The following is a 24717-nucleotide window of genomic DNA, read 5'->3' on the forward strand; positions in this document are numbered from 1 at the left end:
AAAAAGGAGGGATTTATAAGAACATTTGTATGACAATACTAAATAAATATTCATCAGGCCTTTCCGATACAATGCAGTAAAAAAATGTTAATTAAATCTTCTAACACAATGTCGTGAAACGTTTTAACTGGAGCAAACAACGATGAGTTAGAAATGCACTGGTAATATGAGGGGAAGACAAGAATCAAGTTTCCAAAGCTGGGCTGCAGTTTCCGTGAGGCAGCTGGTACTTTTGTGTAAATGTGATATTCATACAATGGCGACACCGTTAAAAACTTCTACCCTGACGAACACTAATCGTTGTAGTGACACGATTAAAGGAAAGGAAGAAACCAAAACAATGACCAGTGCTTGGCGCACGCAGTCCATGCAAGTAAGGCATTGCCCTTCGGGAAAGCTGCCACACAACGAAAAAAAATCTACTGAAATAGCAAAAGAATATCAGAGCAACGTCGGCAAAGAATTGTGCTACCCAACACAAGGGTTTTTTTTTTAAAGGTATAAGCGAAATACATATCCGCTGAAAGGAGCTCATTAAGGTCTGGTACAATCTGAAATCTGGAATGTCCTCCTGGCACATTTTAAAAATGCTATACATGCTTCTCAACATAAAAAAAGCAGCTTTCAGGAAGCAATGCTGGCAAATGCCTCGCTTCAGTTCCAAAACAAGAAAGTAATAGGTGAGTAAACTGATCATGCTATTATATTTATGTACTGTATATGAGGGAATATAAAACGCATTCCACTAACCCCTTGACTCCTCTCGCAGACAGGAATGTACTGAGCCAGGGGAACTTTCCATACGGATTCATTCCTGGGTTGAGAAAAAAAGCTAATCCCCGACAAAAAAAGCTTGCTCAATGACAAAGCAAGAATAAAAGAATAGCGAGCAGTGCTTTATTTAAGTGACAGATATCAGAATCGCCTCAGTTAAGGAGCAGCAAATCCTTCCACTATGCTAAATTTCCTAAAAGACGGGGTTAGATGAAGGTCCTTTAGCCTACTTGATCTCATTCTTAAATAATAACGACCCTCCAATCTTCCCACGGCAACTTCTTTATCCAAAGGATTGCGCCTCCAACACTCTCTGAGTACTGCAATGGAGCATCAGCCCAGATGAGGCACTCAAGTCCTGCCATGGAACTTGAACCCATAACTTTCTGACAGAGAACCAAGAGTGCTACCAACTCAGCCAGGCAAATACCTGCAGAGGTACCACTTTTGAACAGCAAACCTGACAACTTTGATCTTTGCTGTTACTGCATTTCGTGCTTATTTGTGATGGGGGGGTTGGGGATAGGGCTAGGAGGTGTGTAAGGAGGTTATACAGATTTATTTCCAATGCTGGAAATTTTCTGTGTGTAATGTAACAGTTACATAGAATTTACAGCACAGAAACAGGCCATTCGGCCCAACTGGTCTATGCCGGTGTTTAAGCTCCACATGTGCCTCCTCTCACCCTACTTCATTTAACTCTATCAGCATATCTTTCGATTCCTTTCTCCCTTATCTAGCTTCCCCTTAAATGCATCTATGCTAGTCGCCTCAACTACTCCTTGTGGTAGCAAGTTCCACATTCTCACCACTCTCTGGGTAAAGAAGTTTCTCCTGAATTCTTTATTGGATTTATTAGCCACTATCTTCTATCTATGGCCCCTAGTGTTGAACTCCCCCACAAGTGGAAACATCTTCTTAAAATCTACCCTACCAAACCCCTTCATAATTTTAAACACCTCTATTAGGTCGTTCCTCAGCCTTCTCTTTTGTAGAAAAGAGCCCTAGCCTATTCAGTCTTTCTTGATAGTTATAACCTTTCAATTCTGGTATCATCCTTGTAAATCTTTTTTTGCACCTTCTCCAGTGCTGTAAAATGGAGACCAGAACTGTACAGTACTCCAAGTGTGGTCTAACCAAGGTTCTATACAAGTTTAACATTAACTTCCCTGCTTTTCAATTCCATTCCTCTAGAAATGAACCCGTGCTTTGTTTGCATTTTTTATGGCCTTGTTAACTTGTGTTGTTACTTTTAATGATTTGTGAATCTGTACCCAGATCCCTTTGCGCCTCTACCCCACGTAGACTATTATTTTCCAAGGAGTAGGTGGCCTCCTTATTCCTCCTACCAAAATGCACCACCTCACACTTATGCATATTGAAATTTATTTGCCATTCACATACCCATTCTGTAAGTCTATTAACATCTTATTGTATTTTGTCACAGTCTTCCACAGTACTAACTATTGAGTAGATGGTGGCAACAGTGCCTCGTAAGTCACATCAGAAATGTTACACGTTATTCAGAAAAACAACTGGCTCAGTCTACACAATCAATTAAAAAAGACATTTTTAAATTATATATAAGAATTGATGGGTTGTACTGTTTTTGTTCACATGTGTATCCATGCACTGTTACTGCCATATTTTGTAACAATTATTTTATTCAGCTAATGGTACAAAACTTGCATTTCGTTTCCAATGAAAAGTTTTTGTCCTTTAAATTTTTTTTAAAAATCATACACAAATTACAGACTTGTATTTTTAAATATGTGAATGTACAACAATGACAATAATGTGTTTTAGAAGGCCTTTGATACAAAGTCATTGAGATAATCACTGAATCCAAGCGCTAAAGGTAAAACTGTAACTTTATAATTTTCTACTTCATTCAAGAAATAACCAAGTAAAGGAGTGTTCCACTTTCAACTGTTCAGCATTTGTATATTTTAAGAATACCAACATTTCTGAAAGTTACATGATAGCAATTACATGTGAATATCAAATCCTTCAAAGGAAATTCCATATTTTAATTGGTTTCTCAGTCTTCAAAAGTACTATACACGAAATACATCAATATTCACCCTGCAAGTCCTGAATAGGACCAGTCGCATGTATTGATATGTAAACGACATTTTCTTAAACAAAATAAGGTCACCCATTTTGAAATTCAATTTTCTCTCCCCACCCCTTGCAGATGATATGTGCATTGTTTTCTAAGAAAGACTCTGGAGAAGATCTACCTTCGTCGACACAGCCTTGGGTAGTGGTGAAGAGCTGAGAGGAGCGCTCTGCCAATAACTGCTGCTGAATGTTTACACACCGCAATGTCCACCAGGGCAACATCTGCAAAGAAAGACAAAGATTTTTTCTTTCTCTCTATAAAGGAAATTATATAGAATTACATAGAAATTACAACATGGAAACAGGCCTTTCGGCTAGTCCATTCCGTCTTGATAAAACCACAAGAAAAATACTGCAGATATGGGAAATCTGAAATAAAACAGAATATACTGGAACTGGTCAGCAGCCTCTGTGGAGAAAGGAAAAAGATCAGGTTAACGTTTCAGGTCTATGACCCTTCAGTTCTGACTGCCCATGGCCTCGCCCCTCCCTATCTCGAACTCTGTAACCTCCTCCAGCCCTACAATCCCTGAGATCTCTGTGCTCCTCCAATTCTGGCTTCTTGTGCATCCCCGATTTTCATCGCTCCACCAGTGGCAGCCGTGCGTTCAGCTGTCTAGGCCCTAAGCTCTGGAATTCCCCCTCTGTCGCTCCACCTCTCTCTCCTCCTTCAAGTCACTCCTTAAAAACCTACCTCTTTGACCTAACTTTTGGTCACCTGTCCTAATATCTCTATGTAGCCCGGTGTCAAATTTTGTCTGATAACACTACTGTGAAGCACCCTGAAACGTTTTTCTACATTAAAGGCGCTATATAAATGCAAGCTGTTGTTGCCCACTTGCATCTCTGCAACACAGTCCATCTCACCCCCCAATGCCACTGAAGCCCCTATCCATTCCTTCATCACCTCCAGAGTTGACTGCTTCAATACTCTCCTCACCGGCCTCCCAAGCTCCACTCAGCATTAACTACAACGCACCCTGAACTCCATCACTCTCATACTATCCCACACTAAGTCCCATTCCCCTATCCGTTCATTCAGAAACTCAAGACTCATCTCCTTCAATACTCTTCCTCATCGGCCTTCCAAGTTCCATCCAGCATTAACTACAAATCCAGAACTCAACCACTCTCATTCTATCTTGCATTAAGTCCCGTTGCCCTAACCCTCTTGACCTCATTAATCTCCATTGGCTCCCCGTCCCCCAATGTTTCAAATTCAATTCAAAATCCCTGTCTTCGACTAAGTCCTTCCAACTTCCTCAAGCTCTACATGTCAGTGAGCACTTTCTGCTCCTCCCATTCTGGCTTCTTTTGCATCCTTCCCCCCCCCACCCTTCAATTTCAAAGCTTTCAGCCGTCTTGGTCCCACACCTGGATTGCTCAACTTTGACCATTTCTTCCACCTTCAACAGCCTTATCAAAATCTACCTCTTCAACTATGCTTTCAGTCACATCCCCCAACTCTTTTACTGCTTGCTGTCCCTTACAACCACCCCCACCCCACCCCTTGAGGTGCCTTAGGCCATTTCACGGCATTAAAGGATCTACATAAGCGTAAGCTGTTCTGAATCCCAAGCTGCTCGTCAGTTGGCTGAAGCAGTTTGAGATGTTTGATCACATTATATAAATGCAAACTGTTGTGCATATATTTGTACTGTAAAACCTAGACAATTAAAAGACCAGCCTGAAGGTAGAGGTTGACACATTTCCCATCTACAATTAGTGTTGGTGAATGAAATTCTTCCCATTTCAGGCATCCGGCGTCTGCATCAGGAAGTCCCAGGTCACATGCAGCATAACCAGGTAAAAAGTAAAGCTCCCTCTATTCTGCCCTAATAATGTGGCTCAGCCCCAACCTTGGAGGAGCACTGCCAATTGCACCAGTGTGACATTCTTCCATTTCCCACACCAGCCGTCCTGTAGCTTCTCTGACTGAGATTGTTGAATCAAGGACATTTTTTAGCTGTAGGACCACATCTAGTGGTCAATATTTATCCCTCAACCAACATCACTAAAAAGCAGATTATCTGGTCATTATCAAATTGCTGTTTGTGGGATCTTGCTGTGTGCAAATTGGCTGCCGTGTAGATTGCAACAGTGACTACACTTCAAAAGTACTTAATTGGCTGTAAAGTGCTTTGGGATATCCTGAGGTCGTGAAAGGTGCTATATAAATGCAAGTTCTTCTTTCTTTCACTACTAGGAAGTGGATTGAGACTGCTCCAACTCATTTCACATAGAACTCCTACAGCTGCAGACAGAGGAAACTTTCACCCCATCAGTCTGGGCTGGATTTGAATCCACGTCCCAGAGGTGAAAGAACGGTGTCTAATCCACTGTGCCAACCAGATCACGCACTTCTACTTTTTTTTGGGAGGAAAATCATAACCTTTTTAATTCTGATGAAATAGTGAGCTCCCTTTGCTAAGCCATGGGGACAGGTGGCCTGCGTGTCCTTTGATACGTGGAACAGAGAACTGGGGTCAATAACAACAACTTGCATTTCGGCAGCTGATGGTGGGGCAATGGAAATCGGGGATGTGCAAGAGGACAGAATTGGAGGAGCGCAGAGATCGCAGAGAGCTGCAGAGCTTGAGGAGGTTACAGAGATAGGGAGGGGGGAGGCCGTGGAGGAGGACAAAGGTAACAGCATTCAAAAGAAAATATACAATTTTTAAAAATCATCGATTAATATTTACATTCCTGGTTTTATTCTAACCCTCTTGATTCTGAAGAATTTTTAAAAGAAGTTTTAAAACATGGAGTTTTAACAAAAAATTCTTTTAAAAAAAATCAAAGGAAAGAGAAAATGAGATGCCATTTAAAAATATAATATACATCCCTGGCAGAGGCAACTTTGCACTAGGTGGCAGCACTAATAGAAATGTAAAAACACAGCCAGCACATGCTCCACAACACCGCACCAGGTGAAGCAAGCATACCCTCTGCTGGTCGCACATCATACAGCACCAAAAGATTCTTAGAGCTTAGATGAAGCAAAGTTCATCGCGGCTTCGATCTAATCTTTCAAATACAATACTAATAACCAGAGAACGAAGGCCACCTGGGGGGAATTATGCGGCAGTAATCATATCAAGAGTTTCAGACAGCACTGTAAATGGATTGAGATTAGATTTCTGCCTTGTAATCACGCCACTAATTGTACATACTGTTTGACCATTTGGGCTGCACTACTGATGGGTAGGATTTGGTTTTGTGCCTGTGGCCAGCCCCCACAAAAACGCACATATACATTGAACTCCTGATCTCACCCAAGTCACCCGAGGGAAGAATGAGCCAAGACCAACAGTCCTCCTAACAGAGGGTGTGGGGGTGGGGGGAAGGAGAAACTGGATTCACACCTCCCAACAACAGCTTCAGACTGCCATCGGCAGAGGACTGCAATTGGGTGGTACATGGCAGCCCAAGAAAGGGATCAATGGATGTTAGACAATTTTTAATTTTAAAAAAATCTAACACTCACAAAACAATAATTTAGTTGCCATGTTCAGTTTGGGGTCTAATCTCTCCTACCTTCCTTCATGCCCTCTCCAGGTTCATCTTGTCTAAGAGACACACCTCCAGCTCTCTTGGCCCCATTCGCACTAAACTGCTGACGCAACTTCCCTTCTTGGCCCCATGCTAGCTGACACTGTAAATGGTTCCCCCTCCTCAGGTACTGTCCCCGGCCCTTTCAAAACCACGATCATCAGCCCCCTCCCCAAAGAACCTACCTTCATCTGCTTTGTCTTTGCAAACTACCACCCCATTTCCAATCTCCCCTTCCTCTCCAAAGACCTTGAATGTGTTGTTACCTACCAACTCCGTGCCCACCTATCCCGCAATTCCATGTTTGAATCTCTCCGATCAGGTTTCCACTTGTCACAGCACTGAAACGGCCCTAATCAAAGTCACCATGACATCCTTTATGATCATGGTACACTATCCCCCTCATCCTTCTCGACCTCTCTGCAGCCTTGTCTCACTGCCTCAGGCTGAACCCGACTCTTTGCAACATTGCCACCCTATTCGACCATGAGCTGAACTTCTGCCCAAATATCTTCTCCATCTCTCTCGCATCCCCCTCCTCTTCCTCATTAACAAGCTGCCCCTTAGCTAAATCATCCGAAGACATGACATCAAGTTCTACATATACACTGACGACACTCAGCTCTACCTCACCACCACCTCTGTCAACCCCTCCATTGCCTCTGTGTTGTCAGACTGCAAGTCCAACATCCAGTCCCGGATAATCTGCAATTTGCTCCAGCCATTGTCTTCGGCCCCTGCCACCAATTCAATCCATCTCCCTTATCTCGGGTTGAACCAGGCTGCTTGCAATCTCAGCATCCTATGTGACCCTGAGCTGAGTTTCTGACCACATATTCTCTCCACCATAAAGACCGCCAACTTCCATCTCTGCCCCTGCCTCAGCCCTATCTGCTGCTAAAACTCTAATCAATGACTTAGTCATCTCCAGACTTGACTATTCCAATGCTGTCTTGGCTGGCCTCCAACCTCCACCCTCCATAAACTTCAGTTCATTCAAAACTGCTGTCCGTATTCTAACCTGCTTACTCAGCACCCCTGTGCTCACTAACCTACATTGGCTCCCAGTCCCCAGGTGCCTCAATTTTAAAATTCTCATCCTCGTGTTCAAATCCCTCCATCACTTCGCTCCTCCCTACCTCTGTAACCTCCTCCAGCCCTATAACCCTCCTAGAATTCTTTGTTCCTTCAACTCTGGCCTCATGTATGCTGAAATCCTTTCGCCCCACTATTGGTGGCTGTGCCTTAAGCCACCTACGCTTGGAATTCCCTCCATGGTCCCCTCTGCCTCTCCGCCTCCCTCTTTTCCTTTAAGATCCTTCTTAACAGTTCCTTCTTTTGTTTGGCATTAGTTTTTGTCCGATTATCTGGCCTGGTTCACAATGGATGTTGGCCCACAGTATAAAGCATTCTCATTCATTCCGTGTGGCTGTGCTGAATTCATCCTGAAATCGTACAGGTAACATGACAGTGTTCAAAACCACATAGGCAGTCAGCGCCTCAGCATATAATAATGAACTGTAATATACCAATCAAAAGCCTCAAAGCCACAATTTTTTGAAAAATCAAACATAACAGCGTGTTGGAAAATAAACCGTCACATTAAATACAAAAGGCTAAAAGTGTTGAAACAGGACCAGCATAATAATATCTAATAAGAATGTAATAGGTCAAACAATCAGTACTGTGAATCAGAGGGCAACTTACAACGTAAGAACATTAAAAACAGATGTACCCTTACCTGGAAAAGATCCAGTTTATTCCTGCAGTGCACCAGGACTGTCCTGGCTAACGTCAGCAGGATGGGGTTAGAGAGAAGGCTGTAAATTGCATCCCCATCCAAAACCAAACTGTTCAACAGAGCGACTCGCAAGCTTTGAGGCTAAAGCAAAAAAAAAAGAATAAAACATTAATCAAATTCACTTTCTTTGGCTGCCCCTTCTTGAAAGCTGTGGGTTTCCATAAAGCCTCCCTTAGCTGGGTGTTCTTCTGCAACCAATGTACTGTGTGCTCAGCCTAAAGAGTGCTTGCAGAAAGAGGAGTGGCACGAGGTCAATATTTCCACCTCACCACCCAACTAGCAGCCCCATAAAGAGCAAACCACTGTGAAAATACAGAACCTTAGTGCATTTTATGTGTGACTATAGCAAGTGTGCGTACAAATAAACACAACGATCTTTTTACTTTCAACCCCCACCAACAAACCGCACACAGTTAATTCTAGATTACTCAGGAAAACACAGTCCGGCTGCCCTGCTTGCTCAATGAGTTAATCTGTTGTGTAGCTAAGGTTGCAGTTTTGATCCCCAGTCTATACCAAGTTGGATGATCAGAGCTGGGCAGTGGCAGGGGTCCTGCAATAGGCCTCAGCGATCTTGGGTTAGGGAGGGGCAACTCAAGCGCACGTCTGTGGACTTGGGTAAGGGCAGGTCAAGCTTAGCTGTGATGCCTTCTTTTGTCAAATAGTCTGCCAAGATTCACCCATAAATAAAGGCCACTTGGGCAAGACATATGCATGGAACCATACTCCAGCAAATGAGCAACACCTTCAACACAGGAGGGGTGAAAAAAAAATCTTTCAAATATTTTATTAAAAATGATATAAAGGCAGTAAATTCTATGCTATTATTAAAGTGTTACGTTTGAGAGCTTTGGCAGGATGTGATTGCTCTGAAATAAGATATGGTTTACATTGCAGCCTGTCCATCATAGCATGGTAATATTAATTTTGGTCAGATTTTGTGTTTATTAGGGTGCGGAATCTGCTGGGAAATGGAAAACATATTCCACTTAGACATCACACCAAGGGTTCCCAAAGTCAGGTATTTTTGCAGGCAAGATGTAGAAGACTGTTTTCTCTGCCCTGCATTTTTCCATCTTTAAGCAAACAAAATCTGCCATAAAATTTAGCATACGAAGGCAGCCTCATGATGCAGCATGCTGATGTACCAGTGTGAGACATCACAAGATTGTACAATGTGAATTTTCAACTGGGATTCCCCAAGTGGTGAGCGTTCAATCTTCACATGCAGTCAAGAGGGGTCACCAACTTCGCCCAGCTGCTTTTACAAAGGTGCCTGCTGTTGTCAGTATCATGCTTGGATGCTCTTTCCTGCCCTGTGTGGAATAACATTTGCTGCTCCCTCATCAGCCTCCCTGGTGTCATGGCCCAAGATAGGAGACTCATCAGTGAAATTATATGTGCAAACCTCACCCTCAAACACCATTAGAACATGCTACCCACCTCCACCCCTCCCTCTCAACACACACACACATTTCATAGACCATCTTGTACACTGTATGGAGTACAGTACAGCAATTAAGATATGTAAGCACAACATACAAAGCATCTCTGTGGTAATATAAAAAACATACACCAGACATGTCCAAGTTACTAATTATAATCCCTGGGAGATTAGAAATTTGGATTTATACTCCTTCGCTGAACTCCAGTGGCTCAGTGGGGAAATGTAATGCTTGGTGTAGTACTGGGCCATAGCGACCAGAAAGATTCCAGATCCAATCCTGATCTGCGTGAGGGATCTCAGCCAGGAGGCTTTGGGGCACTACAATTGGTTTCAGTGTCACCAAGTTGGGGATTAGGGGTGGGGGAGAAATCTGCCAGGTTTACTATGGCTGATCCATTATCCACTGACCTCTGTTGGAAAGTGTGTATGTGGTGTTAGGTGAGGGCAGGAGCAGGCTCAAATGCGACGCCCCACTGTCACCTAGCCTGCTAACACTCACTGCCTAGGCTCCCACTTGATGGATGGAAATTGTGGGGATACGGCAGGGCTACCAGCACTCATGAAACTGTACTTAAATAATTTAGAATATACACAATTATAAATTAAACATAAAGCATGGTGCAGCACAAAGCCTTGAAATTCTTTTGCCAAGAACACTAAATTTTAACCATTCATGAAATATTTGGGTCACATACACCAATCTTTTGCAATTCTACTTAAAACTGTTCATACTGCAAGAAATGTTTTTTAATGAATTAATTTAAATTTATATTTCATAGTCCTGGAATTTTACCAAGTATCTGTTTTCCATTTTAAATTTACATTCAGAATAAACTTTTTATGCTTCAGTTTGCAGCCTCCAGCAACAACAAAAAAAACCACAGTATTCAGATGTAATCCAGGCAGTGTCTACTTATTGTACAGCTTTGGATTACACGAGTCTAAGATTTACTGAACTCTTTAATCTTTCATTGTTCTGCAATTTTGAGTCCAGTGCTGAAAACATGAAGATGATGGTTTCAGCTACATAATGACAACCTGGGGCAGCAACTAAAAAATCTAATCTTGCGAACTGCATCACCGTTTACCAAAACGCACAATGTTGGACATACCAAAGGACACTGCGCTGGGGTGGGGGGCACACAAAAATATTTTGTTGGTTCTTTGTAAATAAACAGGAACATATTCATAAGTCACTGGCAATTTTATATATAAAAATATTTCCAGAATATATATTTAAAAAGCTACTTATTACAAAGCAGAGATGTGCTAATAGGCTGTGCCTAGGAGTGAACATTTGGAATGGACTTCCCAGGGAGGTGATCAAGGCTGATCAACAGCAGTAACTTTAAAAGGACAGGCATTTGGTGAGAAAATCAATTGAGGGATCTAGGCAGTGAACTATGTGTTCTGTTTTTGAACTCTGGGGTTGGTCAGATGGACTGAAATGATATTTTCCAATCCTGTACTTTCCTATGTTCCTATTTTTTCACATCTACAATCTTCCACAAGCTGTGCTGTAGGCAAGTGCAAGTGGAGGCCAAATTAATTTGCTGTTTTCATGCTTTTTCTCTTTTCCAATTAGAAAAAAAGCTCAGAAGTTTAGTACATATATCAGGGAAAGCCCGTTACTCAGAGAATGAAACATGTCTGGAACATTCTATCAGGCAAGAAAACAGAGGCAAAAACAACAATGTTATTCAAAATACAATTAGATACCATGAGGGAGAGTTAATGTACTAAGGGAATGGGCGTCAAAGACCTTTTCTCATTCTTGACTTTTCTAATGTTCCAAAGTATTTTTCCCCCCACAGGGAGAAGGACAGGGTGTGGAAAAAAATGGAGAACCAGCCTGGACTCATCTCTCAGAACTCCTGAAGGTTGGCTTCAGAGTAATATCGACAGGCAGCTGAGCACCAGTCACCAGCTGCCCTTTCAGGGGAGGGTGCATGATACAGAAGACCAAAAAGAATTAGTGGGGAAAACCACTTAGATGCCAAAAAGCAGTTCTCCACTTAGCCAGCAGACATTTTCTTTTGCACATGCCTAAATTATCTTTCACTTGTCAGAAACTGCTATTTGAAATTTAACTGGGGAAATTAATCTTCAAAGGAAATTAAATACACGTTCGGTGTGGATGAAGAGTTGGTTTCTGGAGTAGGGAAGGGTTCCAACAGACTAGAAGGGGTGGGGGGAGGAATTGAAGCTAGAGAGTGATCAACATTGATGTTACTTGTGAGATGCTTTGTCTTCTGTTCATTCAGACACTAACTTGCCCCAGGCTAGTTGGTAGGCAAGATTTTCCAAATTTGATTAATGAATGCACTTCTATCCAAAATTATTACCACGAATCATGCTCTCACTTTCAGAAGAAACTGTAAAATATATTTTCACATCTTTCTAATGTATTGGGTGTGAATTCTACATGAGCCACAACACGAGGTTATGGCAGTGATAAAATAGCAGAGCAGCACATGCACAAGTGTGACCTACGGCAGATTTTATGGTAACTGTAAATGTATGGACAATGGTTGCCGTAGGTTTGCACACGATGTCACCTTACCTCGGCAAAGTTCCCCATCATCGCTGTGGGTAAAATATCCTGTGGCTGTATCTGAACAGGGGGACCCGTCCAGTTACTCTGTACAAACAGCTGCAAGCTGCCTACCCCCAGCAAAAACACCAGCATTTGCCTGCAACAAGAGTAAGAAAGTGAATTAAGCCAGGGCAGTCCAGCTTTTGGATCTTTTACATAGAATGTACAGCACAGAAACAGGCCATTCGGTCCAACAGGTCTAAACCACACGAGTCTCCTCCCTCCCTACTTCATCTAACCCTATCAGCATATCCTTTTCTTGCGAAGATTTCTGGATATTTTAAATGTTAAACCCAAAGGAAAGAGAGAAGAGCCACTTTCATCCATTTCCCAGAATCAGTGAAAAACGGAGAAATCAATCTCAGTGGGTTTCATTAGTTTCTTTTTACTACATTAGAACCAGTCCCAGGTAGGGTGCAGTAAGGCCAAATGCAGATAAAACTCCCTTGACTAGATTTCTTTTAACTTCCCAGCCATCCTTATGATCTTTGAGCCGCTTTGTGGGCAGTTTTGTATCGTGCATTTGGATCCACTAGGAGCTGGGTTGAGGTTACCAAACTCACTCCACCTTTGCAGCTGGCAAAAGAGAAAGGGGACTTTCATACCCAGCGCTCTGAGTTGGATTTGAGTGCAATGTCCCAAAGGTGAATTGATGGTGTGCTAACTTTCTGTGCTATCTAGAGCAACAACAACTTGCATTTATGTAGCGCCTTTAACGTAGTAAAACGTCCCAAGGCGCTTCACAGGAGCGATTATCAAATAAAATTTAACACTGAGCCACATAAGGAGATATTAGGACAGGTGACCAAAAGCTTGATCAAAGAGGTAGGTTTTAAGGGGCGTCTCAAAGGAGGAGAGGTAGAGAGGCAGAGGGGTTTAGGGAGGGAATTCCAGATCTTAGGGCCTAGGCAGCTGAAGGCATGGCCGCCAATGGTGAAACGAAGAAAATCAAGAATGCGCAAGAGGCCAGAATTGGAGGAGCGCAGAGATCTCGGAGGGTTGTAGGGTGGAGGAGATTATAGAGATAGGGAGGGGAGAAGCCATGGAGGGCTTTAAAAATAAGGATGAGAATTTTAAAATCAAGGTGCTGCCAGAACAGGAGCCAATGTAGCAAGCACAGAGGTGATGGAGGAATGGGGCTTGGTGCGAGTTAGGATACGGGCAGCAGAGTTTTGGATGAGCTCAAGTTTACGGAGGGTGCAAGGTGGGAGGCCGGCCGGGAGAGCACTGGAATAGTCAAGTCTAGTGGTAACAAAGGCATGGATGAGGGCTCAGCAACAGATGAGATGAGGCAGGGGCGGAGATGGGCAATGTTATGGAGGTGGAAGTAGGCGGCCTTGGTACATGTACAATCTTCTTTATTAAATACACACAGATCTGATCATTTCTGACAATGTTAAATGAGCAGAGATGAAGAGCCTGTACATATCTAGATGGGAAACCCTTTCAAAGGAATAGCGCATGAACCAGGAAATATCACACCTATTCTAACTCACTTTTTCTCAGGACTTCAAAACTGTGGAATTCCTGTGGACAGCTCCCCATCATCCTACAAACTAGCATTAGCATCACCAAACCAATACTTCTTGATTTATCTTACCTCCTCTCCTACTCCTTTCAACCATGGTGGAGACCTAGCACAAAAGGTATCGGCCCTTCACCTGGGTTACCCAATTTTTTTTTTAAAAACACCTTCCAATTATTGACTATTGTTTCTCCATCAGACAGGGAGCATGAAATTCCAAAATGTTATGTCAGAAGTTGTGGTAAATCAGAAAGTAATAGTGAGATATCAGTGTATTTAAGTGCTTTTGAGAAAAGATGTGGGAAAAGCATCACTTTGTGGTGCTAACAAAGTTAAACTCACCTTTCCGCCTGATCTTCTGAAGGACTATCTAGGTAGGCCAGGATCTGATTTTCCAAGTAAGTGTCAATCACTTCTCCATCAGTGATTTGAGCAGGAAAAATCTCTTGAACCCTTGGATTCAATAGAATACCTTTGAAATTCCCCTCAAACAGCTGCTGCAGCAGGAAGCTGCTCTCTGCAATTGGAACAACAGTCAGTTACTACTGAAGGGCGAGGAAGTGCAATCTATTCAAAATGTACAGGCTTGACATCTGCAGTAACTATGACATTCAACACTTACCAATCCAACAGCACTGCACAGAATGGAGAAAGCAAACGGTATGTGCGACCTTTATTGTCAATCGCAAAAACAGTTTTAATACAGCGGCGGATAAAAGCTGTGCTTGCAGAATCGTGAGACAGCAGAGTGCATGCATTTTATTTCAAAACATTAGAATGTTTGTTGCAGTTTTCGTCACCAATTTCCTCAGCTTCTCTTCTCCTGAAGATCATGCTGGGGTATGATTCCCTGTGCACCTGTCACCTTGCGTGAAGTGGACATTCTGCATGTGTGAGCATGTGAGTGACAGCAGAACTACACAGCTGAGCTTAATCCAACCTTCCCCCAATGGCCACATACACACACACATTTTTCAGCAGAGGTCCCTGGATAGTGATCAGGAGCAGGAAATCTTCCTACAATTGTACAGGGCTTTGGTGAGACCTCACCTGGAGTACTATGTACAATTTTGGTCTCTTTATCTAAGGAAGGGTAGATTTTCCTTAGAGGCGGTGCAACAAAACCTCAAGATTGATTCCTGGGATGAGAGGGCTGTCCTAGGAGGACAGATTGGGTAGAATGGGCCTATACTCTCTGGAGTTTAGAAGAATGAGAGGTGATCTCATTGAAACATATAAGATTCTGAGGGGGCTTGATAGGGTAGATGCTGAGAGGTTGTTTCCCCTGGTTGGAGAGTCTAGAACTAGAGGGCATAGTCTCAGGATAAGGGGTCGGCCATTTAAGACTGAGATGTGGAATTTCTTCACTCAGAGGGTCGTGAATTTTTGGAATTCTCTATCCCAGAGGGCTGTGGACGCTGAGTCACTGAATATGTTCAAGGCTGAAATAGATAGAATTTTGGACTCTAGGGGAATCAAGGGATATGGGGATCGGGTGGGAAAGAGGAGTTGAGGTCGAAGATCAGCCATGATCTTATTGAATGGTGGAGCAGGCTCGAGGGGCCCAGAGACATAGCAGACAACTGGGATGGTCAACATCCTGAAGTTCACCACAGACCAGAAGCTTAACTGGGTCAGTCATATCAACATTGTGGCTAAAAGAGCAGGGTGAAGGTTCGGTACTTTGCAACAGGTGGCTCACTCCCTGACCCCTTAAAGCCTCTTCACCATCTACAAGCCTCAAGTCGGGAGTGTGATGGAATAACTCACCACTTGCTTGCAGCGGTGCAGCTGCAATACTCAAGAAGCTCAACACCATCCAAGAAAGATCAGTCCGCTTGATCAGCACCCCTGCCACTGGACTCAATATCCATCCCTTCCATCCTGTGGCTGCAGCATTTACTATCGACAGGGTGCACTGCATCAACTCAGCAAGCTTACTTCAACAGCACCTATCAGCCCCACAACCTCTACCACCAATAAGGCCAAAAGCAGCAGGCTCATGGAAACATCCAAGCCAGCCACCATCCTAATGGGACAAATATTGCCATTGCTTCATCGTCACTGGATCCCACATGTCCTGCTGTTCCCTATCTAACACCATCAGTGGAGCATCATCATCAGCACAAGGACTGCAGCAATTCAAGTAGAAGGCCCACCATCACTTTCTTAAGGCAACTAGGAATGGGCGATAAATGTGACCATGCCAGCATCACCCACAACCAAAGAACAATTTTTAAAAAAAATTGTAGTACACCTCCTGTCAGCCCAGCTGAGATCACCTAATTCAGCAGAGTAGAAACTAGCCTTGGTTCCTTCTGTTCTGTGTGGCTCAGTTGTACACTGTTGTTACTACCTGAGCCAGCAGACATACACGCCACATTTTTTTTCCAGCGAATGGAAGTCTTTTATTTTTTAATTGAACTTCAAACTACAATAAGAAACATTCAATAACAGTAAGAAAAGCTGACATCCAGCCCATGTAAAACATCAATATCATAAAATGTGGTACAAAAATGCCAATATATCTGTTAATAGTGCCTCAACATGTCCCAAAGTATTTTACCAGCAATGAATTATGTTTGAAAGCAAACACAGCAGCCAATTTACGCATAGCAAATCTCACAATGAATTAATAAATGAATAACCAGAGAATCTGTTTGTGGTGGTAATGACTGCAATGCAGCACTCCCTCAGAGTCGCCCTATTATACCCCCCGAAAACGCCCCCGTTCTAATTAACCCATCAAACCAAAAACAAAAATAAGAGACTAAGAACAGACAGGTGTTCTGATCCATCCCAGGAGAGGCAAATATAAAGCATAATGAAACTCCAAAGATGTAGTAGTTCCTACCACAGCTGATTCTCATTTTTGCGTGATCATGGAACAGTACTGGCTTACAATCAATCCATAATAAAATAAGAATTCCCTCAATAAAGCAGCTGTCATAGATTGTGATTAGTCTGTCTTAAACACAACAATCATAGGCAAGTAAATATTTAAAGCAGCAGCATGTTATTTCATTTGGAGACTAAAAAATCTTTTATCCTCCTCTCCCTCCCCCTTACACAACTCCCTCACTATTATGCACACAAAAAGCGCTGTTCCTCTGCAATGTGCGGCGACTTCAAACCTAATGTAATCGCTCAAATTAAGTGATTAATTCCCAAGTCTGATGTGAGAGATGGCAAAGAATGACATCTACTGGGGGGGGGGGGGGGGGGGGGCAAGGTCCTATTTTTAATACTGCGCTTGTTGCTTTTGAGAAACCAAATGTCACTCATCGAGTATTTTTTTACATGCTATAAATCAACATGACTTCTTATATAGACCCTAAATGAATGATCCACATTTTACTCACACACACACACACACACACACACACACACACAAACACTTATTAAAAGCAATCCTTCTTTTTAAATTCAGCCTCATCTCTTTCTAACATTGCCAGGACTTCCATTTTAAAATCGGGAGGCTGAAATCTTGCTGTGAAATATGAGTAACAAGGGTGTTGCGTGAAATCCTTAGTCCACTGTATTAACCCATTTTAAATTGCGTTAATACCACCATTAAAATAGTGGACAAATGAACTTTATACAAACGCACTAACAGCTTGCTGCTAATATTGCACAGTGGGATTTCAGCCCACAGGACTCCCAAATGCCGAGTGCATTTCATGGTGCATGTGTCGATACAAATAATCTCAGACCTGTCATGTCTTCCCTGCTTCTAGTGAAGGTCACTTTTTTGGTGGGAAGAGTAACATCACTTTCAATGCATCTCACAGTAAAACCATAATCCCAGCTCTATTCACTTCAAACCGATTTGCAATTTGTCACTTTATTTTTAAACAAAAAAAAAATCACCATCTTCCACGGTTCAACCTTGGAAATTCAGTAACCTACATTTTTTATTAAAAGTTGATTTATACAGTTGCTAAAAATGGATCCTGCTGGCGGAAAATGCAATGGGTAAGCACTTCAGCTAATCCTTCGGTTAAACTGTGCCTTAGTTGGACTGCATTTATAGCGAACAGTTCCGTTGAAGTTATTGATGTGACAAGTCTGCATTTATGAACTGAAGAGGAATTACGAGAGTCTTTTTTGTCTTCATTTATTAGATTGTTATGTGCACATCAAGGTTGTGGGATGCCACTGCTGGGGAATGGAATATTATTTTCATTTTTGGACAGCGAGTGCTCTCAGATCAGGTCCTACACAGCAGCTAGAGAGAATGAAGTACCTTCTATTCCGTACCAAAAAGCTCCCTTAGCCTCAACCTTATAAGAGCGCACTAGTGCTTTACTGCACGAGTGTAGACTTGCCATTTCCCATAACAGTCAACCTATGTTTGAGTGAAGTTTTCCAATTTAGAGCCAGTCTGTGAACATAAGAAATAGGAGCAGGAGTAGACCATACGGCCCCTCGAGCCTGCTCCGCCATTCAATAAGATCATGGCTGATCTTCTACCTCAACTCCACTGTTCTGCCCTATCCCCATATCCCTTGATTCCCTTAGTGTCCAAAAACCAATTGATCTCAGTCTTGAATATACTCAACGACTGAGCATCCTCGGCCCTCTGGGGTAGAGAATTCCAAAGATTCACTGTGGGTCGTCTTCTGCTGCAAGCATCCATTAAGAACTGGCCTGAGACTGCTCAAACACATTTCACACAAAACCCTTGGAGCCAATACAGTGAGCAAACTTTCAATAGTTTTGGATCGATGTGAACCCGTCTCAGAGGTAAAAGGACATTGTGCTTTAACCCTCCGCACCATTAAATCTTTAAAAACATCCCAGTGTCTGACAAATTCAAAGTCACTTTCCAAATTGACTGAAGCATTATTATTAAGATAACATATCTACATCCAACAACAAGTAGACATATGAAATGCAAAACAATAACTCCCTCCTCCTCTTATAAGACTGCAGGGGAAATAGAAGTAAAAATACTTACTTTCAATAGCCAAGAAAGCACATATTTTCTGGCAACAAAAAATAAAGAGGATTTTGAAAAAACAATTGTGTGTTTACAAGAATGTGCACGAAATGAGAAAAGACCATGTGATGCCATTCCTCTCAGACCATCTACCCAATCATCGAGTTATACTGAACCTACAGCACAGAAACAGGCCATTCGGCTCAAATGGTCTATGACAGCATTTATGCCTCACATGAGCCTCCTCCCTCCCTCCTTCATCTAACTCTATCAGCATACCCTTCTATTTCTTTCTCCCTCGTGTGCTTATCTAGCTTCCCCTTAAATGCATCTATGTTATTTGCGTCAACTACTCCTTGCGGTAGTGTGTTCCACATTCTTACCACTCTTTGGGTAAAGAAGTTTCTCCTGAATTCCCTATTGGATTTATTAGCGACTATTTTATATTTATGACCTCTAGTTTTGGACTCCCCACAAGTGGCAACATTTTCTCCACGTCTACCCTATCAACCCTAACATTATCTTAAAGACCCCAATGAGGTCACCCCTCAGCATTCTCTTTTCTCTGGAAAAGTGTCCCAGCCTGTTCAGCCTTTCCTGATAAGGATATCCTCTTAGTTCCAGTATCATCCTTGTGAATCCTTTTTGTACCCTCTCCAACACTTCTATATCCTTTTTATAATATGGAGACCAGAACATCAGAACATAAGAAATAGGAGCAGGAGTCGGCCATATGGCCCCTCGAGTCTGCTGCGCCATTCAATCAGATCATGGCTGATCTTCAACCTCAACTCCACTTTCCCGCCTGATCCCCATATCCCTTGATTCCCCTGGAGTCCAAAAATCTATCGATCTCAGCCTTGAATATATTCAATGACTCAGCATCCACAGCCCTCTAGGGTAGAGAATTCCAAAGGTTCACAACCCTCTGCGTGGAAATTCCTCCTCATCTCAGTCTTGAATGGCCCACCCCTTATCCTGCGACTATGCCCGTAATTCTAGACTCTCTAGCCAGGGGAAACAATCTCTCAGCATCTACCCTGTCAAGCCCCCTCATAATCTTATATGTTTCAATGAGATCACCTCTCATTCTTCTAAACTCCAGAAAGTGTAGGCCCATTTTACTCAACCTGGTGCACAATACTCCAAGTGTATCTAACCAAGGTTCTATACAAGTTTAACATAACTTGTTTGCTTTTCAATTCTATCCCTCTAGAAATGAACCCTAGTGCTTGATTTGACCCTTTTTATGGCCTTGTTAACCTACATCGCTACTTTTAGTGATTTGTGTATCAGTACCCCGAGATCCCATTGCTCCTCTATCCCATTTAGACTTATTATCCAAGCAATATGCAGCCTCCTTATTTTTCCTACCAAAATGCAGCACCTCACACTTACCTATATTGAAATTAATTTGCCAATTATACGTCCATTCTGCAAGTTTATTAATGTCCTCTTGCATTTTGATGCATTCTTCCTTTTTACACCCCCCAATTTGGTGGTGTCAGCAAATTGTGAAATTGTACTTCCGATTCCCGAATCCAAATCGTTAATGTAAATTGTCAACACAATGGTGCCAGCACCGATCCCTGTGGAACACCACTTCCCTCCTTTTGCCAGTCTGAATAGCTACCCTTAACTACTACTCTGTTTTTCTGTGACATCCTCTGTGACTATAACCATGGTAAATTATCCCCCCTCATCCTTCTCGACCTGTCTGCAGCCTTTGACACAGTTGACCACATCATCCTCCTCCAAAGCATGTCGTCCGTTGTCCAGCTGAGTGGGACGTCCTTCGTCTGGTTCCATTCTTATCTATCCAGTCGTAGCCAGAAAATCTCCTGCAATGGTTCTCTTCCTACTCCCATTACCTCTGGTTCCCTAAGGTTCTATACTTAACCCCCTCCTATTTCTCATCTACATGTTGTCCCTCGGCATCATCATCCGAAAACACGGCATCAGGTTTCACATATATGCTGACGACACCCAGCTCTACCGCACCACCTCTTTCAACCCCTCCACTGCATCTGATTTGTCACGCTGCTTGTCCGACTAGAAACTTCCTCCAACTAAATATTGGGAAGACCGAAGCCATTGTCTTCGATCCCCGCCACAAACTCCCTAGCTACTGATTCCATCCCCCTCACTGTCTCAAGCTGAACCAGACTGTTTGCAGCCTTGGTGTCCTATCTGAGCCTAAGCTGAGCTTCCGGCCCCATAGCCTCCCCATCACCAAGACCGCCTACTTCTACCTTTGTAATCTCTCCCCTCTCCACTCCTGCCTCAGCCCATCTGCTCCTGAAACCCTCATCCATGCTTCTGTTACATCCAGACTTGACTATTCCAAAGCTTTTCCGGCCGGCCTTGCACCCTCCATAAACTTCAGATCATCCACAGCTCTGCTGCCCGTATCCTAACTCGCACCAAGTCCCGTTCACAACAGCTTCAGAACACACTACAAAGATGGTATTTTCTCCAGTCTTACAGCAACGCGCTACAGTGGTAGGCTGGCTCAGTGGCAGCATTCTGACTACTCCAATACTTTCCTAGCCGGCTCCCACCTACCATCCTGTGTGAACATGAGCGTATCCAAAACTCTGATGCCTGCATCCCAACTTGCACCAAGTCCCCGTTCATCCATCAATCCTGTGCCCGCTGACCTACATTGGCTCCCTGTCCAGCAACGCCGAGTTTAAAATTCTCATCCTTGTGTTCAAATCCTTCCATGACTTTGTCCATCCCTATCTCTGTAACCTCCTCCAGCCCTATAACCCTCCGAGATCTGTGTTCCTCCAATTCTGGCCTGGAATCAAGGTGGTCATCTGTACTTACAGCCATATGTACTTATTAACCAAGTGCCTTGTTAACTGTATATGATCTGTAAGCTCATCAAAGTTAGCTGCTAAGGATGATGGTCAAAGAGATGTATTTTGTATCTTTAGTATAAAAGCAAAGAATCTTTCAGTGTTCAGCAGCTCTGGTGACCTGCTGATAGATCTTTGGGCGCATCGAACTCCAAGCAGATAGCTTACTAATTGTGACAGAAGACTGTGCCATTGCAAGAGATTGCTTAATAGAGCTGAGATAACAATGCAGTCTCTTTATACAGTCATTTTAATTGAATGTATTGTAAATTACTACTTCTGCTGTAAAGTAACTCTGTTGTATCTTTACTTCTGCAGACCATCTACTGTAAATAAATTCAGTCAGTAGTTTTAGCCGTTACAAACACATTTTCTGTCTTCAAACAGACATGAGTCATTGTGGGAATCCTACGCAAGTTTCAGTGTGTCTTTATTGCTAAATAGGTTCACTGTTAACCCTTTAACTCAGTACAGCAGAGCGTGAAACACATAGGTTTCAAATCATAATGGGTTTAGTCCACTTAAGGAAAATATCACCAGGGAGTTTGCACAAGAAAAAGGTATTTAAAAAGCCCAAACCATAACAGACCCCACTTATTCAATCCCTTGAAGGGAAATTTTGCAAAATGTCTCCTCAATTAGTTGTTTCTATGGACCATATCTCTCCCTACAGCACCACAAGCATGGAGTCTCATGGAGTTCATCTATAATTTTCCATCTCTGGTAACCAGCAGTAATTCAACACAGGAACGAAACAACAAGGTTCCACTGTGAGCCTGTTTCACACAGCCACTATTCTATGACGGTGCCACAACCACTGACAAAACAATACTCAGAACACATTCATTCATTCCACATTTCAATGCACGCAGAGTACAGATGCATAGGAAGAACCCAGCATTGTATTTTATCTGTAAAGTAGAAAAAGAAATAACTGCCCTTTTTTTAAAAAATGAATAATGCAAATGTAGGTAGCACTGGAAAAATGACCAGGATAACAGTGTTGACCTGTGAACACCCTTTCTGCTGTAATATACACATGTGCATTTCAAGGATGCAAATTAACTGTGAGCACTCATTTGCAAGGTGCATGTAGCAATGGTGTCTAATCACCACATAGCTGTTTTCTCTCGCTCCTCATATTAATTTCTATTTGCAGTAAGTAATATCTACCAGGCTCCCCAGTGGCAAGTGCAATACCACCATCTCCTTCAAGAATGACGACATGACCCTGACGTCCACAGGGAAACACTGCAGAACCAGAAAACAATGCTGCACAGTTAGGTTACTTAGAATTTACAGCACAGAAACAGGCCATGCGGCCCAACTGGTCTATGCCAGCGTATATGCTCCTCACGCGCCTCCTCCCACTCCTTTTCATCAAATCCTATCAGCATATCCTTCTATTCCTTTCTCCCTCATGTACTTATCTAGCTTCCCCTTAAATGCATCTGTGCTATGTTACTTTTAATCTTTTAATAAATTAACTTTCTCTGCAGTTTGAGAGACAGGCTTTATACTTATTATTTTAAAAACTGTTCAGTTGTCAAGTCACCACTTCTCTCCACCCTGACCGCCAAGCGTAGGGGCAGTGTGATGTGGCAGTGCTTGCACATTAAAACTGAGCTGTGATGGCACTGCAAGTACGAGTTTATTTTCAGATTTGCGGCATTGACTTTTTTGTGAAAACAAACACTGGAAATGTTGGTTGGGAATTCCTGACTGTTGATTGTATCGGTAAGCTTTGGAGAAAGAAAAATTCTTCTTTCTCGTCTCACTTGAGGCGCATTAATTTTATACTTGTCTCCTCCAGTATTGTACTCACAATTCATACTTAGTGGCTCAATCAAATTTCCCAGTGGAGGAATTTGAAAACAGGAATGAGGGTCGTGACGTTAATCCACGAGCGCACAATGAGCCAGTGGAGCTGGGCAAGGACAAGAGTATTCGGGATTAACTAAAGTTGGTGAAGAGTGGAGGTGGAGAAGCTGGCAAGGAAAGCACCTCAGAACTTGATCCTAAAGGTGACAAAGCCGTGGATGAAGACAGAGAGGGTGAGGCCGGGGCATAAACAGCGAATGTTTGGAGGGTGGAAGAAAGGGTCTTGGTGATTGACCAAACATGGGGTAAAAAGCTCAGCTCAAGATCAAACTGAACATGAAGATTGCTTACCAATGGGTCAAGCTGAGCAAGTAACCCAGAAGTTCAATGTTACTAGAGGCACATCGGTGGTGCTGGCAAGAACCAAACAGGGTAGCTTCAATTTTGCCAACAATGAATAAGTCATCCAGGATATATCAGACAAGCAGTGCTGGAGTCAATGATGATGACAGAGAATTAGAGTTGAGTGTCGATAAAGTTCGTTTGGAAGCTAACCCTGTGCTTGCAGATAATGTCACTAAGGAAGAGCATGCAGGTTGTGAATAGGAGGGCACCCATGATGGAGCTCTGGAGTACACCAGATCCTCGAAGTGACGAAGATTGAGGAGGGGAGGAGAAAACATTTGAGGAGATGTGGTGAGCATCAGCAGCTCTTTGGTAATGAACTTTCAGAAATTAGAAGACTCATCAATTATGGGATATTACATTTCACATTCAGCCAACCTTCTTAAACTGAACTTTACTTTACTTTAGTGTCAACCTGCCTCAGTGGCAGCACTCCTATGTCTTGAGTCAGAGGGTCGTGGGTTCAAGCCCCACTCCAGGACATAATCTATGTTGACACATTTGTGCAGTACTGAAGGAGGGCTGCATTGTTGGAGACACCATCTTTTTAGTGAGACATTAAATTGAGTTTACTTATTTTGGTGAACATAAACGATCTCATGGCAGCAGTCAAAGAAGAGCAGTGGAATTCACCCGATGTTGTGCCCAAAATCTATCCCTCAGCTGACACCACCCAAACAGATTAACTAGTCATTGCTGTGTATAAATTAGCTGCCACATTTGCCTACAGAACAGTGTCAAAAGTAATCCATTGGCTGTAAAGCACTTTGGGACCTCCTGTGGACATGAAATGCAAGTTCTTTCATTAATTATATTGCAGTACTGAGCGATGCTGCGTTGTCAGAGATGCGTCTTTGGGATGAAGT

The 24717-nt window shown here is 42.8% G+C and overlaps 1 protein-coding gene across 2 annotated transcripts in view; it reads right to left on the reverse strand.

Annotated features, from left to right (window-relative positions):
* ttc27 (tetratricopeptide repeat domain 27) overlaps nt 1–24717 on the reverse strand; it is a 152427-nt gene that overhangs the window by 126058 nt on the left and 1652 nt on the right. For both annotated transcript variants that reach the window (XM_067988686.1, XM_067988685.1), the window contains exons 2-5: nt 14162–14336; nt 12262–12391; nt 8192–8332; nt 3018–3120 (exon numbers count right to left, since the gene is read on the reverse strand). In XM_067988686.1, coding sequence (XP_067844787.1) covers nt 3018–3120; nt 8192–8332; nt 12262–12391; nt 14162–14336 — 549 coding nt within the window. The remainder of the gene's footprint in view (nt 1–3017; nt 3121–8191; nt 8333–12261; nt 12392–14161; nt 14337–24717) is intronic.

This window comes from Heptranchias perlo, chromosome 8 (genome assembly GCF_035084215.1).
Source record: "Heptranchias perlo isolate sHepPer1 chromosome 8, sHepPer1.hap1, whole genome shotgun sequence".
NCBI classification, from domain to species: domain Eukaryota; kingdom Metazoa; phylum Chordata; class Chondrichthyes; order Hexanchiformes; family Hexanchidae; genus Heptranchias; species Heptranchias perlo.